This window comes from Rana temporaria, chromosome 8 (assembly GCF_905171775.1).
Source record: "Rana temporaria chromosome 8, aRanTem1.1, whole genome shotgun sequence".
Taxonomy (NCBI): domain Eukaryota; kingdom Metazoa; phylum Chordata; class Amphibia; order Anura; family Ranidae; genus Rana; species Rana temporaria.
This window is the reverse complement of record NC_053496.1, coordinates 161,157,747-161,173,523: the sequence shown is the minus strand read 5'-3', so window position 1 is coordinate 161,173,523 and position 15,777 is coordinate 161,157,747. Positions and strand designations below refer to the sequence as shown.

General features: G+C 42.7%; 1 protein-coding gene across 1 annotated transcript in view; it reads left to right on the top strand.

The window, feature by feature from the left end:
• The window catches only part of LOC120909299 (membrane-spanning 4-domains subfamily A member 15-like), a 78,522-nt gene that overhangs the window by 28,886 nt on the left and 33,859 nt on the right, over window positions 1–15,777 (top strand). Inside the window, exon 4 of the mRNA XM_040321046.1 lies at window positions 10,233–10,289. Within this exon, the coding sequence (XP_040176980.1) occupies window positions 10,233–10,289 (57 nt within the window). The remainder of the gene's footprint in view (window positions 1–10,232; window positions 10,290–15,777) is intronic.

Here is a 15,777-nt window from a genome sequence, read left to right as displayed (position 1 = left end):
GAACTGTGCCCTTGCTGGACAATTGTGTACCTGGCCTTTGTTGGTGCACGAACCCACTCTCGGAGCCACTTGTGAATGACTGCCCTGAAAGCCTTGGAAATTATCCCGATTCCTCCTCCTCCTCCTGTGCCACATCCTCTTCCATCATCGCCCGTAGCGTTTTTTCAAGGAGGCATAGAACTGGGATAGTCACGCTAAGAGCGGCGTCATCGGCACTGGCCATGTTGGTGGAGTACTCGAAACAGCGCAACAAGGTACACAGGTCTCGCATGGAGGCACAGTTATTGGTGGTGAAGTGGTTCTGTTCCGCAGAGCGACTCACGCGTGCGTGCTGCAGCTGAAGCTCCACTATCGCCTGCTGCTGCTCGCACAGTCTGGCCAGCATGTGCAAGGTGGAGTTCCACCTTGTGGGCACATCACATATGAGGCGGTGAGCGGGAAGGCCGAAGTTACACTGCAGCGCTGCCAGGCGAGCAGCAGCAGGGTGAGAACGCCGAAAGTGCGCACAGATGGCCCGCACTTTCTGCAGCAGCTGTGGCATATCGGGGTAAGTTTTCAGGAAACTCTGCACCACCAAATTCAGCACATGCGCCAGGCAAGGGATGTACGTCAAACCGGCTAGTCCCAGAGCTGCTATGAGATTTTGCCCATTATCGCACACCACCAGGCCCGGCTTGAGGCTCACTGACGCCAACCACTCATCGGTCTGTTGTTCCATGTCCCTCCACAACTCCTGTGCGGTGTGCGGTTTTTCCCCCAAACAGGAAAGTTTTAAAACTGCCTGCTGGCGTTTACCCATGGCTGTGCTGAAGTTGGTGGTGAATTTGTTACGCTGACTGGATGAGGAGGCGGTAGAGGATGAGGAAGCGGAGTAGAAGGAGTTAGGAACAGGAGGCAAACGGAAGCGCCCTGCAATCCTCGGTGGTGGAAGGACATGCGCCAAACTGCTATCCGCCTCAGTCCCAGCCGCCACTGCATTTACCCAGTGCGCTGTTAGGGAGATATAATGTCCCTGACCGTGCTTACTGGTCCACGTATCCGTAGTTAGGTGGACCTTGGCACAGATGGCGTTGCGCAGTGCACACCTGATTTTGTCCCCCACTTGGTTGTGCAGGGAAGGGATGGCTCGCCTGGAAAAGTAGTGGCGGCTGGGCACGACGTACTGTGGGGAAGCCAATGCCATCAGGCTTTTAAAACTCTGCGTCTCCACCAGACAGAATGACAGCATTTCAAAGGCCAGTAATTTTGAAATGCTGGCATTCAGGGCCAGGGATCGCGGGTGGGTAGGGGGGTACTTCCTCTTCCGCTCCAGTGTTTGGGAGATAGAGAGCTGAATGCTTCCATGGGACATTGTGGAGATGTTTGGTGACCCAGGTGGTAGTGTTGCTTGCCGGTCCTCTAATTGAGGGGTGGCAGGTGGCACTGTCACTACAGAGGTGGATGAAGAGGCCGAGAGGCCCGAGACTGATGCAGAAGAGGAAGCAGGAGGAGCCAGAGACCTTTCTTGGTTTTTGAGGTGTCTACTCCACTGCAGCTTGTGCTTTGCACTTAGATGCCTGGTCATGCAGGTTGTGCTCAGGTTGAGAACGTTTATGCCTCGCTTCAGGCTCTGATTGCACAACGTGCAAACCGCGCGTGTCTTGTCATCAGCACATTGTGTGAAGAACTGCCACGCTAGGGAACTCCTTGGACCTGGCTTTGGTGTGCTCGGTCCCTTGCTGCGTTGTGCAGTAGCAGGCGTACTGTCTAGGGGACGGACGCTCTGCTTTGGCACCCTGCTCCCTCTTCTGCTGTGCTGGTGGCTCTGTGCGACCACCGCCTCTTCCTCCGAACTACATGGGTCACCTGCATGAGGTTGATAACATGTCGGGTCTAGGACCTCATCGTCCTCCACATCATCTTCCACCCAGTCTTCACCACTGCCCTCCTTGTCGGTCTGTACAATTGCAAAAGCACCAGCAGTTGGCAACTGTGTTTCATCATCATCCAAGACGTGCTGTGATGGTCCCCCCATGTACTCATCTTGAAATATAAGTGGTTGGGCATCGGTTCACTCAATCTCTTCCACTTCTGGGGCTGGGCTAGGTGGATGGCCCTGGGAACACATGCTAACAGACTCATCAAAAAGAAGAAGAAGAGACTGCTGCATGATTTGGGGCTCAGACTGCTTGGCTGATTTGCAAGGGGGTGAGGGGAAAGACTGATGGTGGACATCGGCTGCAGGCGCCAACTCTGAACTTTCAGCACAAGACTGGTTGGAAAACAATGTGAAGGAACTGGAGGCACTGTCAGCAACCCAATCTACTACCGCCTGTTCTGCTCCTGGCCTCAACATTCGTAGAGCTGGATTAGGCCCGACCAAATACCGCTGCAGGCTCTGTCGGCTACTCGCACCTGAGAAAGGGGTTTCACTTGTGCGTGTAGCTGGCACAGATCGACCACGTCCTCTCCCTGTAACAGGAGCTCCACCAGCAGCACCACGACCGCGGCCACGTCCCTTATTTGACGTTTTCCTCATATTTCTCAAATGTAGGATCTTGCCCTAAATGGGTGTTTTTTAAATACAACAATAGTGTAATATGGTGTAATATGCAGAGATTCACCTATATAATTATTTCCCTATAGCAAGAAGCAGGAACCTAGCCCTAAACAATGTACTGAATAGACAACATATCACAGGGGACCGGTGGACTGCTGGTGAAATATGCAGAGATTCACCTATATATTTCTCTCCCTATAGCAAGAAGCAAGAACCTATCCCTAAACAATGTACTGCACAGACAGTATATCACAGGGGACAGGTGGAGTGCTGGTGAAATATGCAGAGATTCACCTATATATTTCTCTACCTATAGCAAGAAGCAGGAACCTAGCCCTAAACAATGTACTGCACAGACATTATATCACAGGGGACAGGTGGAGTGCTGGTGAAATAGGCAGAGATTCAATTATATATTTCTCTCCCTATAGCAAGAAGCAGGAACCTAGCCCTAAACAATGTACTGTACAGACAGTATATCACAGGGGACAGGTAGAGTGCTGGTGAAATATACAGAGAGTCACCTATAGATTGCTGTCCCTATAGGAAATAGCTGGAACCTCTCCCTAAACTATGTACTGGACACACACAGTATATCACAGGTGGTGACAGGTGCAGTGCTGGTGAAATATACAGAGAGTCACCTATAGATTGCTGTCCCTATAGAAAATAGCTGGAACCTCTCCCTAAACTATAAGATGCAGATCTCACAGAAATAAACAGTGCTTGTGTAGATTTATGAAGCAGGATACACCTCTCTGACACTGTCCCTCAATCGACAGCAGCCTGTCCCTATAGCAAATAGCTGGAACCTCTCCCTAAGCTATAAGATGCAGATCTCACAGAAATAAAGAGTGCTTGTGTAGATTTCTGAAGCAGGATACACCTCTCTGACACTGTCCCTCAATCAACAGCAGCCTGTCCCTATAGCAAATAGCTGGAACCTCTCCCTAAATTATAAGATGCAGATCGCACAGAAATAAACAGTGCTTGTGTAGATTTCTGAAGCAGGATACACCTCTCTGACACTGCCCCTCAATCAGCAGCAGCCTCTCCCTACACTAGCTAATGCAGAGTGACGAGCTGTGCTGTGTGCCTCTAACTGATATAGAGGCTGGTCACATGCTGGGTCACATGCTGCACTGGCCAATAACAGCCATGCCATTAGTAGGCATGGCTGTGATGGCTTCCTAGTCACACTAGTAAAACAAATGGCGATTGGCTGCTGTGCAGCGTGCCATAAAATAGCCGAACTCCGAACCGAAACTTTTACCAATTATTCGGGTTCGGGAGCAAAAAAAAACAAAGTCCGTACCGAACCCGAACTTTACAGTTCGGGTTCGCTCAACCCTACAAGCAACATTTGACTTTAACCAGGGCCTTGTAAGTGTCAATGGTATACAGTTATATAACAGGTTCAGGATTTGACTGTACAAAAGGACCTAATCACACAACCTGAGGTCAGACCTGAGTAAGTGCACAGTGACGGTGGAGGGATTCCCCCAATGCAATGATGCCAGCAATGGGATACCTCTCCACCAAGCCCCACCCAGCTCACTGAGATAGCAAAACGACAATACAAGTCAATACAAACAGCTATATCACACCTATGAGTTTGTGAGCTCTTTGACTCCCTCTAGTGGGCAATTCAGCTGACACGTGTCCTGTTGTGTCAACTTAAACAACAAACTGAATTGATGATTGTTTCTTCAAGTTTAAAGTAATCTTCTGCTGGCTTTGTTGGTGCACATGAGTATTTGTAATCCAACAAGAGATGTGAAGAAAAGAATAAACACTTATAGTACGTAGTGTAATGGCAAAGGAGGCGCTGATTCTCCCAAAGTGCTATGTCACTCCCGGGTGCAATGTGTCCCTACTTGTGGCACGGCAACTTCCAGCAGTACAAGTGAAACTATGAAAATCACCTTCCTGCAATACAGTTAGTTATGTTGGTGGGCAGATGCCCTCTCACCGAATAAGGCCTCGCCTCGCCGGTATGCTCCGTCTGGACCTTCTTGGTTCTCAGTCCCTCTGCAGCTCGTAGTCTCTGGTCCTCCACACAGCCGCTCACAAGGTGCCGGCTTTAGGTGATCTGGTCTCCGCAACGCCAAGGCCCAGGCTTCTCCGGCCTAAGCACACTCACTGTAGGCCTCTTGCTGTTGAGCGATGGTGTCCCAAGAGACCGGAACAAGGCCTCGCCTAGCCTTAAATAAATTATCCCAGCAATCTGTGCCTGGCGCAATGCACTTCGGTAGCACAGTCGCACTGTGGGTATTATAGTCTATTTCCAACCTATAGTAATAGAGTCTGTCTCTCTGTACCACAATGTCCATCATGCATTGTTCCCGTATGGCTGAACCAAACACATTGCAGCAATATAACATAGACACCAGAGGGAGCTGAGTTCCTATTAGGCACAAACTGTAGTCTATAAGCTACGTTCAAAAGTGACACCTTGCTACATATTCATATTTTTTATGCAGTCACAGTGCAGTGGTACATGCATACATACATTTTGGTTATTTTATGTGTCCGTTTAGCATGTTATAAATGTTTGAATTTGAACCAGGAAAACTAAAAGCTTGCATTTTGTGATGTAGTGGGACACTACTCTGTCTCTGAAAACCCCTTCATACCCACATTGTTGACTAATAGCCAGGTCTATGCAGGAGAAAATAGTTTGAAAGGGTGAGAGGTGCTGGATTTTGTATGTATACATGAAAGTGCTAATGACAAAGTATTTATTAACTGCTTGCCGATCAGTAGGTGTATGGCGGCCGCTTTAGGAGCTGTAGGGGCGCAGAAGCGCGTGCTCAGCAGCCGCAATGTCAGCCAGCGACCTGCGATCACTCATCAGAGAGCCTGAACGGGGATCTGTCAATGTAAACAGACAGATTCACATTCTGTCAGAGAAGTAGAGAGAGATCTGCTGTTCCTAGTAACAGGAACTGTGATCTATGTCTCTCTCAGTCAGTCCACTCTCTCCACAGTTAGAAACACCTCCCTAGGGAACACTTAACCCCTTGATCATGCCCCCTAGTGTAAACCCCTTCCCTGCCAGTGACATATATACAGCAATTTGAAGCTGTATAAATGTCACTGGTCCCAAAAAAGTGTCAAAAGTGTCAATCTGTCCGCTGCAATGTCGCAGTCCCACTAAAAATCGCAGATCGCAGCCATTACTAGTAAAAATAAATACTTGCCGACCTGCCGCCGTCGTTTTACGGCGGCAGGTTGGCTCCCCTGCATGATAACCCGTAGCTCTACGTCGGCTCTCTCGCAGGATACTAGGGGCGCGCACCCCCCCGCTCGCCCCCGAGTCCCATGCGCTTCCACGGCGGGCGCGATCGCCGCCGGGCACCCGCGATTGCTCGTTACAGAGCGGGGACCGGGAGCTGTGTGTGTAAACACACAGCTCCCGGTCCTGTCAGGGGGGGGGAAATGCTGATCCTCTGTTCTTACAACGTATGAACAGAAGATCAGTCATTTCCCCTAGTGAGGCCACCCCCCCCCACAGTAAGAACACACCCAGGGAACACTCCCCGCCCCCTAGTGTTAACCCCTTCACTGCCAGTGGCATTTTTATAGTAATCCAATGCATTTTTATAGCACTGATCACACTGATCGCTATAAAAATGCCAATGGTCCCAAAAATGTGTCAAAAGTGTCCGCCATAAGTGTCCGCCATAATGATCGCCGCCATTACTAGTAAAAAAAAAATATTAATAAAAATACCCCCTATTTTGTAAACGCTATAACTTTTGCGCAGACCAATCAATAAACGCTTATTGCGTTTTTTTTTACGAAAAATATGTAGAAGAATACGTATCGGCATAAAATGAGGAAAAAAAACGTTTTTTGATATATTCTTGGGGGATATTTATTACAGCAAAAAGTAAAAAATATTAATTTTTTTAAAAATTGTCGCTCTATTTTTGTTTATAGCGCAAAAAACAAAAACCGCAGAGGTGATCAAATACCACCAAAAGAAAGCTCTATTTGTGGGAAAAAAAGGACGCCAATTTTGTTTGGGAGCCACGTCGCACGACCACGCAATTGTCAGTTAAACCGATGCAGTCCCAAATCGCAAAACGTGCTCTGGTCTTTGGGTAGCAGTATGGTCCGGGGGTTAAGTGGTTAATAAAAATGTCATAAATATATCCCCTATTTAGTAGACGCTATAAATTTTGCGCAAACCAATCAATATACGCTTATTGAGATTTTTTTACCAAAAATATGTAAAAGAATACATATTGGTCTAAACTGATGAAGATTTTTTTTTAGCAAAAAGTAAAAAATATTGTTTTTTTTCAAAATTTACACCTTTTTTTGTTTATAGTGCAAAAAATAAAAACCGCAGAGGTGATCAAATATAACTAAAAGAAAGCTCTATTTGTGGGGAAAAAAAAGGACGTCAATTTTGTTTGGGCACAACGTCGCACAATTGTCAGTTAAAGCGACGCAGTATCGTAACGCAAAAAAAAAAAATGGCCTGCTCATTAAGGGGGCAGATCCTTCCGGGGCTGAAGTGGTTAAAGTGGATGTAAACCCCCTATTTTTTTTTTGATGTTACAATGTAGAGAATAAGATTTCCTATCATCTGTGCCCAGTCTTGCCACACGGAGTTAATCCAGCTATGAGCAATCCTCTTTTATTGTTCAGTGAAAATTAACAGAATTCCAGATAAAAACCTGTCTAAATAAAAAGTCCTTTCCGTCCCCTTGCTTCGAGTGACATACATTACCTGTCACAATGAACCGTGGATCACCCCCCATATTATGATAAACATCCAGGAATGTGCATGTGTCCAAGCTAGTGCACGAGATATGTAAAAACCCTGTCACTCGAAGCAAGAGGACGGAAAGGACTTTTTATTTAGACAGGTTTTTTTTATCTGGAAGTCTGTTAATTTTCACTGAACAATAAAAGAGGATTGCTCAGAGCTGGATTAACTATGTGTGACAAGACTGGGCACAGATGATAGGAAATCTTATTCTCTACATTGTGACATAAAAAAAAAATCAAAAAAAATTGGGTTTACATCCACTTTAATAAAGTCCCTTCCCCAGTGGAGCAATAGCCTTGTATGCAGTTGGATCCTGGCCTTCGTTCATTAGGGAATTTCCATTGCATGGTATTGTACATTCTTATCCATCCCTGCCCTCAAGGAGCTTACAATCCAAGTTCCCTAACTCAAATTCATACATACACATACCAGGGCCAATTAAGACAGAAGCCAGTTAACCTACCAGCATGTCTTTTGGAGTGTAGTAGGTGGATTAAGAAAGACTTAGGCCGGCGTATCAGTAGATACACCGGCCTAGGTCTGAATGTGCGCCGACGCAAATTTAAGCATATTCTGGTAACCAGATACACTTGAATTAGGCTAAGAAACGAGCTTTGTAAGTGTCTTACACCATTGTATCTTAAAGTGTAATTTTTAGGCTGGCCGCTAGGTGGCGCTTCCATTGCGGTCGGCGTAGAATAATGTAAATCACTAGATACGCCGATTCACGAACGTACGCCCGGCCGACGCAGTACAGATACGACGTTTACATAAGGCATTTTTAGGCGTATAGTTATTCCATCAAATAGCTGGACTAGTAATGTTAAGTATGGCCGTCGTTCCCGCGTCAAAATTTGATAATTTTACGTTGTTTGCGTAAGTCGTCCGTGAATAGGGCTGGACGTAATTTACGTCCACGTCGAAACCAATAGGACCGTGCGGCGTACTTTGCCGCAATGCACACTGGGATATGTACACGGACGGCGCATGCGCCGTTCGTAAAATACGTCAATCACGCCAGGTCACCTCCATTAACATAAAACACGCCCCCTCAGCCGAATTTGAATTAGGCGCTTACGCCGGCCCGATTTACGCTACGCCGCAGGCAAGTACTTTGTGAATCATGTACTTGCCCTGCTAACTTACGGCGGCGTAGTGTAAACACGATATACTACGCCGCCGCGAAGTTAAGGCGGTCTTTCTGAATCCACCTATAGGAGGAAATCGGAGTGCCTTGAGAAAACCCAAGCAGGCACAGAAAACATATATAGGTTCTTTCTGTTAATAACTCTCCATCAGACTAGCGATGCTGCCCTCTAGATGTTCCTAAAATTCCCCTTTTGCCATCACACCACTCTTCAGGGCAGAATGTCCCCTAAAGTAAAAATCACCCAAAAACACTATGTCATCTGATTGTGAAAAATAAAAACATATGCGCTAAAAACAACTAATTTATGTGATACCTTACTAAGATCAATCCAATTGTGATAATAATTCAAAACCCTGAATAGGGGATTAGTCGTGTTGCCACAGTGGGGTGAAGCACACACAATATATATAGATGAGGAAAAAAATTAGTGTATAAAAATTAATAAATTAATACAAAGCTAATTAATTCAGAGCATCAATTAGTACTCAATCTCAGAATACCGTCCCTATAGAGTAGATGGTAAAATATAGGGTTAAACAATGTTGATTAGCAGCAGCGTGAGAGTGTCACTGGATACAACAGCTCTGTGAAACAGGTGCCTTATACTCAGCTTCAAATCACTTCAGTAGCTCCAACGACACAGCCTTGGTCATTAGTGATGGTGCAAAAAACAGGCTTCAGCCCCCCTCCTCAATACACCACAGCAGGTGTGGGACATGTAAGAAAAGGGGAAACACAATAGTGTAATACAGCCAGACACGACAATACCGCTGCCAATGCTATGCGCCGATCCACTCACGCTCTCCCCGTCTTTGAAACAAGCCACTCAGTAACGAAAAGTGTAGAGGTCCTCACTCGGGAACTTCCGACAGATCTCGTACAGCAGACTCCTCCCCCACGCGTTGCGTCACTTGCCACGTGACTTACTCATGGGTAATGTCCATAGAGCATACTATGGACTCTATGGACATTACCCATGAGTAAGTCACGTGGCAAGTGACTTTTCGTTACTGAGTGGCTTGTTTCAAAGACGGGGAGAGCGTGAGTGGATCGGCGCATAGCATTGGCAGCGGTATTGTCGTGTCTGGCTGTATTACACTATTGTGTTTCCCCTTTGCTTACATGTCCCACACCTGCTGTGGTGTATTGAGGAGGGGGGCTGAAGCCTGTTTTTTGCACCATCACTAATGACCAAGGCTGTGTCGTTGGAGCTACTGAAGTGATTTGAAGCTGAGTATAAGGCACCTGTTTCACAGAGCTGTTGTATCCAGTGACACTCTCACGCTGCTGCTAATCAACATTGTTTAACCCTATATTTTACCATCTACTCTATAGGGACGGTATTCTGAGATTGAGTACTAATTGATGCTCTGAATTAATTAGCTTTGTATTAATTTATTAATTTTTATACACTCATTTTTTTCCTCATCTATATATATTTTGTGTGCTTCACCCCACTGTGGCAACACGACTAATCCCCTATTCAGGGTTTTGAATTATTATCACAATTGGATTGATCTTAGTAAGGTATCACATAAATTAGTTGTTTTTAGCGCATATGTTTTTATTTTTCACATTTTGTTGTTTGGTTGGTAACCCTTTTCACATACTGCAGCTTTTTACATTTATTTATTAATTGTGTGGTGTATTTTGGATTTAGTAGCGCTGTAGTTTATCAGTTATAATATGTCATCTGATTACTTTATATAATGATATTATAATTTGGACTAACCTAACCCTCTTCTATTTTTTATTAGTACATCATTGCCGGTGCCCTGACCATAGTGGCTGGGACTAATCCCAACATCTGCATGGTGAGTTTATATTAAATAGACAGTGTACACTGTATTACCCTAACACACTGTGTTATACTGTATGTTGCTGCTGTACACTGTGTTATACTGTATGTTGCTGCTGTACACTGTGTTATACCCTCTATACCCCATACTGCTGTACACTGTGTTATACACTCTCTATACCCCATACTGCTGTACACTGTGTAATACACTCTCTATACTGCTGTACACTGTGTATTACACTCTATACCCCATACTGCTGTACACTGTGTTATATACTCTCTATACCCCATACTGCTGTACACTGTGTAATACACTCTCTATTCTGCTGTACACTGTGTTACACTCTATACCCCATACTGCTGTACACTGTGTAATACACTCTCTATACTTCATACTGCTGTACACTGTGTTATACACTCTCTATACCCCATACTGCTGTACACTGTGTTATACACTCTCTATACTTCATACTGCTGTACACTGTGTTATACGCTCTCTATACCCCATACTGCTGTATACTGTGTTATATACTCTCTATACCCCATACTGCTGTACATTGTATTATATACTCTCTATACCCCATACTGCTGTACACTGTGTAATACACTCTCTATACTCCATACTGCTGTACACTGTGTAATACCCTCTCTATACCTCAAACAGCTGTACACTGTGTAATACACTCTCTATACCCCATACTGCTGTACACTGTGTATTACACTCTATACCCCATACTGCTGTACACTGTGTTATACACTCTATACCCCATACTGCTGTACACTGTGTTATACACTCTATACCCCATACTGCTGTACACTGTTATACATTCTCTTTACCCCATACTGCTGTACACTGTGTTATACACTCTCTATACCCCATACTGCTGTACACTGTGTTATACACTCTCTATAATTCATACTGCTGTACACTGTGTTATACGCTCTCTATACCCCATACTGCTGTATACTGTGTTATATACTCTCTATACCCCATACTGCTGTACATTGTATTATATACTCTCTATACCCCATACTGCTGTACACTGTGTAATACACTCTCTATACTCCATACTGCTGTACACTGTGTAATACCCTCTCTATACCTCAAACAGCTGTACACTGTGTAATACACTCTCTATACCCCATACTGCTGTACACTGTGTATTACACTCTATACCCCATACTGCTGTACACTGTGTTATACACTCTATACCCCATACTGCTGTACACTGTGTTATACACTCTATACCCCATACTGCTGTACACTGTTATACATTCTCTTTACCCCATACTGCTGTACACTGTGTTATACACTCTCTATACCCCATAGCTCCCAACTTTCACTGATTCTGAAGGACTGTCCCTGATTTGGAGCAATGTCCATCTGTCCCTCATTCCTCCTCATTTGTCCCTCATTTTGGTCTGATCTATACAGTTATATATAAAATGCACTTTTTATCTTTCAAAAGGTGTTTTCCAGTGCTAAACCTTGCATCCAATTTCTAAATTGCTGCATTTGTACATTTTAAAAGCCAATATAAAGAAATAGTGGTGGTCATAATAAAAAACATTGCGGCTAATGAGCCGCTCAGCCGTTATAAAGAGCCGGAGGGGACCTCCATAAAGAGTACATGTCACTGCCTATTACTGTTACAAGGGATGTTTACAAAAAAAGTGATTAGATTTAAAAAATAAATAAGAAAAATACAAATTATTTTAAAGCGTACCAAAGAAAACGCATACTTAAGTCCCACCCACAAAGGTAAACAGTGTTCAAATCACACATGAGGTATCACCACAATCGTTAGACTCCTTTCACACTGGGGCACCTCTCCATTCATTCCAGTGTGTCTTTTCACACTGGGGCACCTCTCCATTCATTCCAGTGTGTCTTTTCACACTGGGGCAGCACGCTTGCAGGCCTTTCCGAAAAGTCCTGCAGGCAGCATCTTTGGGGCAGGTTGGGAGCGCTGTATTTAGTGCTCCCAAAACACCCTGTACATTGGAGTAAATGGGCAGCGCTTGAAAAGCACTGCAAAACTTTTTTGGGGAAAAGTGCAGCTTAAACATCACTAAAACGAGCGCAAATGGACGGGTGGCCCAGTGTGAAAGGGGTTTTAGAGCAAGAATTCTAGCTCTAAAGCTCCTCTGTAACTCTAAACAGGTAACCGTTGAAAAAATGTAAACTTCCCCTTTGGAGATTTTTAAGTACTGCAGTTTGTCGCCATTCCACCAGTGCATTCAATTTTAAAGCGTAACATGTTAGGTATCGATTTACTTGGTGTAACATCTTTCACAATATGTAAAAAAAATTGGGCTGACTTTACGGTTTTCTTATTTAATTCAAAAAAGTGTATTTTTTTTCCAAAAAATTGCGTTTGAAAGACTGCTGTGCAAATACCATGTGACATAAAATATTGCAACAACAGCCATTTTATTCTCTAGGGTCTTTGGTAAAAAAAAAATATATATATATATATATATATATATATATATATATATATATATATATATACACACATATATATATATATATATATATATATATATATATATATATATATTATATATTATATATATATATATATACACATACACACACACACATTTAAAAACGTTTTAGGGTTCCAAGTATTTTTTTTAGCAAAAAAAAAAAAAAATTTACTTGTAAAACACCAAGGGCCAGATTCTCGTAGAATAGCGCAAAAAAGGGCGGGCGTAACGTATCTCATTTACGTTACGCCGCCGCAAGTTTTTCAGGCAAGTGCTTTATTCACAAAGCACTTGCCTGTAAAGTTGCGGCGGCGTAGCGTAAAACACCCGGCAGAATTCAAATTCGGCAGGTAGGGGGCGTGTTTCATTTAAATGAAGCACATCCCCGCGCCGAACGAACTGCGCACGCGCCGTCCCTAAAATTTCCTGGCGTGCATTGCACTAAATGACGTCACAAGGACGTCATTGGTTTTGACGTGGACGTAAATTACGTCCAGCACCATTCACGGACAACTTAATTTTAAAAATTTTCGACGCGGGAACGACGGCCATACTTAACATTGACTGCGCCTCATAGACCCAGGGGCAACTTTACTGCGTCGGCCGCGCGTACGTTCGGGAATTTGCGTATCTAGCTAATTTGCATACTCGACACGGAAAACGACGGAAGCGCCACCTAGCGGGGAAAAAAAATTTGCAGTTATGATCCGACGGTGTAAGAGACTTACGCCTGTCGGATCGAATGGATATCTATGTGTAACTGATTCTAAGAATCAGTCGCATAGATACGACGGCCCAGATTAGGACTTACGGTGGCGTACATGGCGTTGCACCGTTGTAAGCCCTTTGAGAATCTGGGCCCAAGTGTCAAAAATAGACTCGGTCCAAAAGTGGTTATTTCAAAATACCTAAACTGGCAATCACTAAACGAAAAGTGAGTAACCCTGCGCACCAAAGGCCATTGGTATTATATATACTGTATAGAGATGTTTTATATAATTTGATTAAAAGTTATATGTACAAAAAGGGAGGTTTGTTGTTTATTGGTTGGCTTAGTAGTACTGGCAGTGATTAGTGTACACAATACTAAGACCCCTTTCACAATGGGGCCGCGGCCAAGGGCTGCTCGTTTTAGCGGCACTTTACTGCCGCTAGCAGGGCGCTTTTAACCCCCCAAAAATTGTTAAAAACTCCAGTTTTGCCGCGCTTTCAAATCGCTTTTAAGGCTTTTTGATTCATTCCAATAGGCTGGGTGTTTTGGGAGAACTAAAAACCAGCACCCCAAAGATGCTGCTTGCAGGACTTTTTGGAATGTGCCACAAGCGCACTGCCCCAGTGTGAAAAGGCACACAGGAAAGAATGGGAGGTGCTTAGCAAAGGCTAGTTCTAGCGCAGAAACGACCCAGTGTGAAAGGGGTCTTAATAGTCTGGGCGGAGAAGGAAAAACAAAAAATAAGGAAGGGAAGGATAAACCTCTAGCTGTTGTTGTGTAGCATACAGGTCAATCAGCTCCAAACTCTCAGAAGCTGCATGGGGATCCTAAATAAACCTCCACTTATAGTGAAAAGTGCAGCTATCTATGATTATACTCCTCAATCTAAGTTCTGAATGGCTTCCAGACTGACTGGCAAATTCTAAATAATTCTCCCTCACAGAGCACAATATAATGCCTCCATCTTCAGGGTTATAATCTGAAGGGACTTGTATTCCTACAGAGGCCAGTAATCCGCTCAAGATTGGTTAGCTACTGGTATCAATCACACCTTTCTCCTGAAAGGACTGGAAATTTATTGCATTTTCTCTGCCACACCCATATCCAAGAGAGTACTAATTAACCCCAATTAATTATTTGTAATACCTGTTGTTTCTATCAGGATACTACAGGTGCAACTCTACTATATTGTTCACTTAACCACTTAACGACCAAGCCTCTTTCTGAGATTTGGTGTTTACAAGTTAAAAACATTTTTTTTTGCTAGAAAATTACTTAGAAAACAATACACTGCCAAAAAAATAGTTTTTTTTCATTTATGTTATTTTCGTTTTTTTGCTTTTTTCGTAAATTCGGGAAATTCGAAAATTCGGAATTCGGAAATTCGGAATTCCGAATTTTCGGATTTCCGAAAAAGAAAAAAACGAATAAAACGAAAAAAAACAAATTTCCGAAAAAAAAAATGAAACGAAAATTAAAAAAATAATTTTCGGAAATTCAAAAAATTCGGAAAATTTCGGAAATTCAAAAAATCGGAAGTACGAAAAATTTTTAATTTTTAATTTCTAAAATTTCTAAAATTCGAAAATTTAAAAAAAAGAAAATTCCACAATTTCGGAAACTACAATTTCGAAAAAAAATGTAAAAATTCGAAAATGAAAAATTTGAAAATGAAAAATTCAAAAATTCTAAATTTCGAAAATTAGAAAATTCGGAATTTCAAAAATTAGAAAATTAGAAAATTTATAAATTCGAAATTTCGAACAATAAAAAATTAGAAATTCGAAAATTAAAAATTTCGAAAATTAAAAATTTCGAAATTCGAAAATTAAAAATTTTGAAATTCGAAAATTAAAAATTTCTAAATTCAAAAATTTAAAAATTCGAAAATTTAAAAATTCGAAATTTAAAAATTCGAAAATGAAAAATTCGAAAATTAAAAAAAATGAAAAATTATAAATTTCTAAAATTGAAAGATTCGAAAATAAAAAATGAAAAATTCGAAATTTCGGGATTTTTTAAATTAAAAAAAATACGAAAATACAAAAATTCTGAAATTAAAAATTCCGAAATTCGGGAATTAAAAAATTCGGAAACTCGAAATTTCGGAAGTCCGAAAATTCGGAAATTGAAAAATTCGGAAATACGAAAATTCGGAAATCCGAAAAATCGGAAATTTGAAATTTTCGGAAGTCCGAAAATTCGGAAATAAAAAATTCGTAAAAACGAAAATTCGAAATTAACGAATTTTCGTTAAAAAACGAATTAGAAACTAAACAAATTGCACATGTCTAGAAAA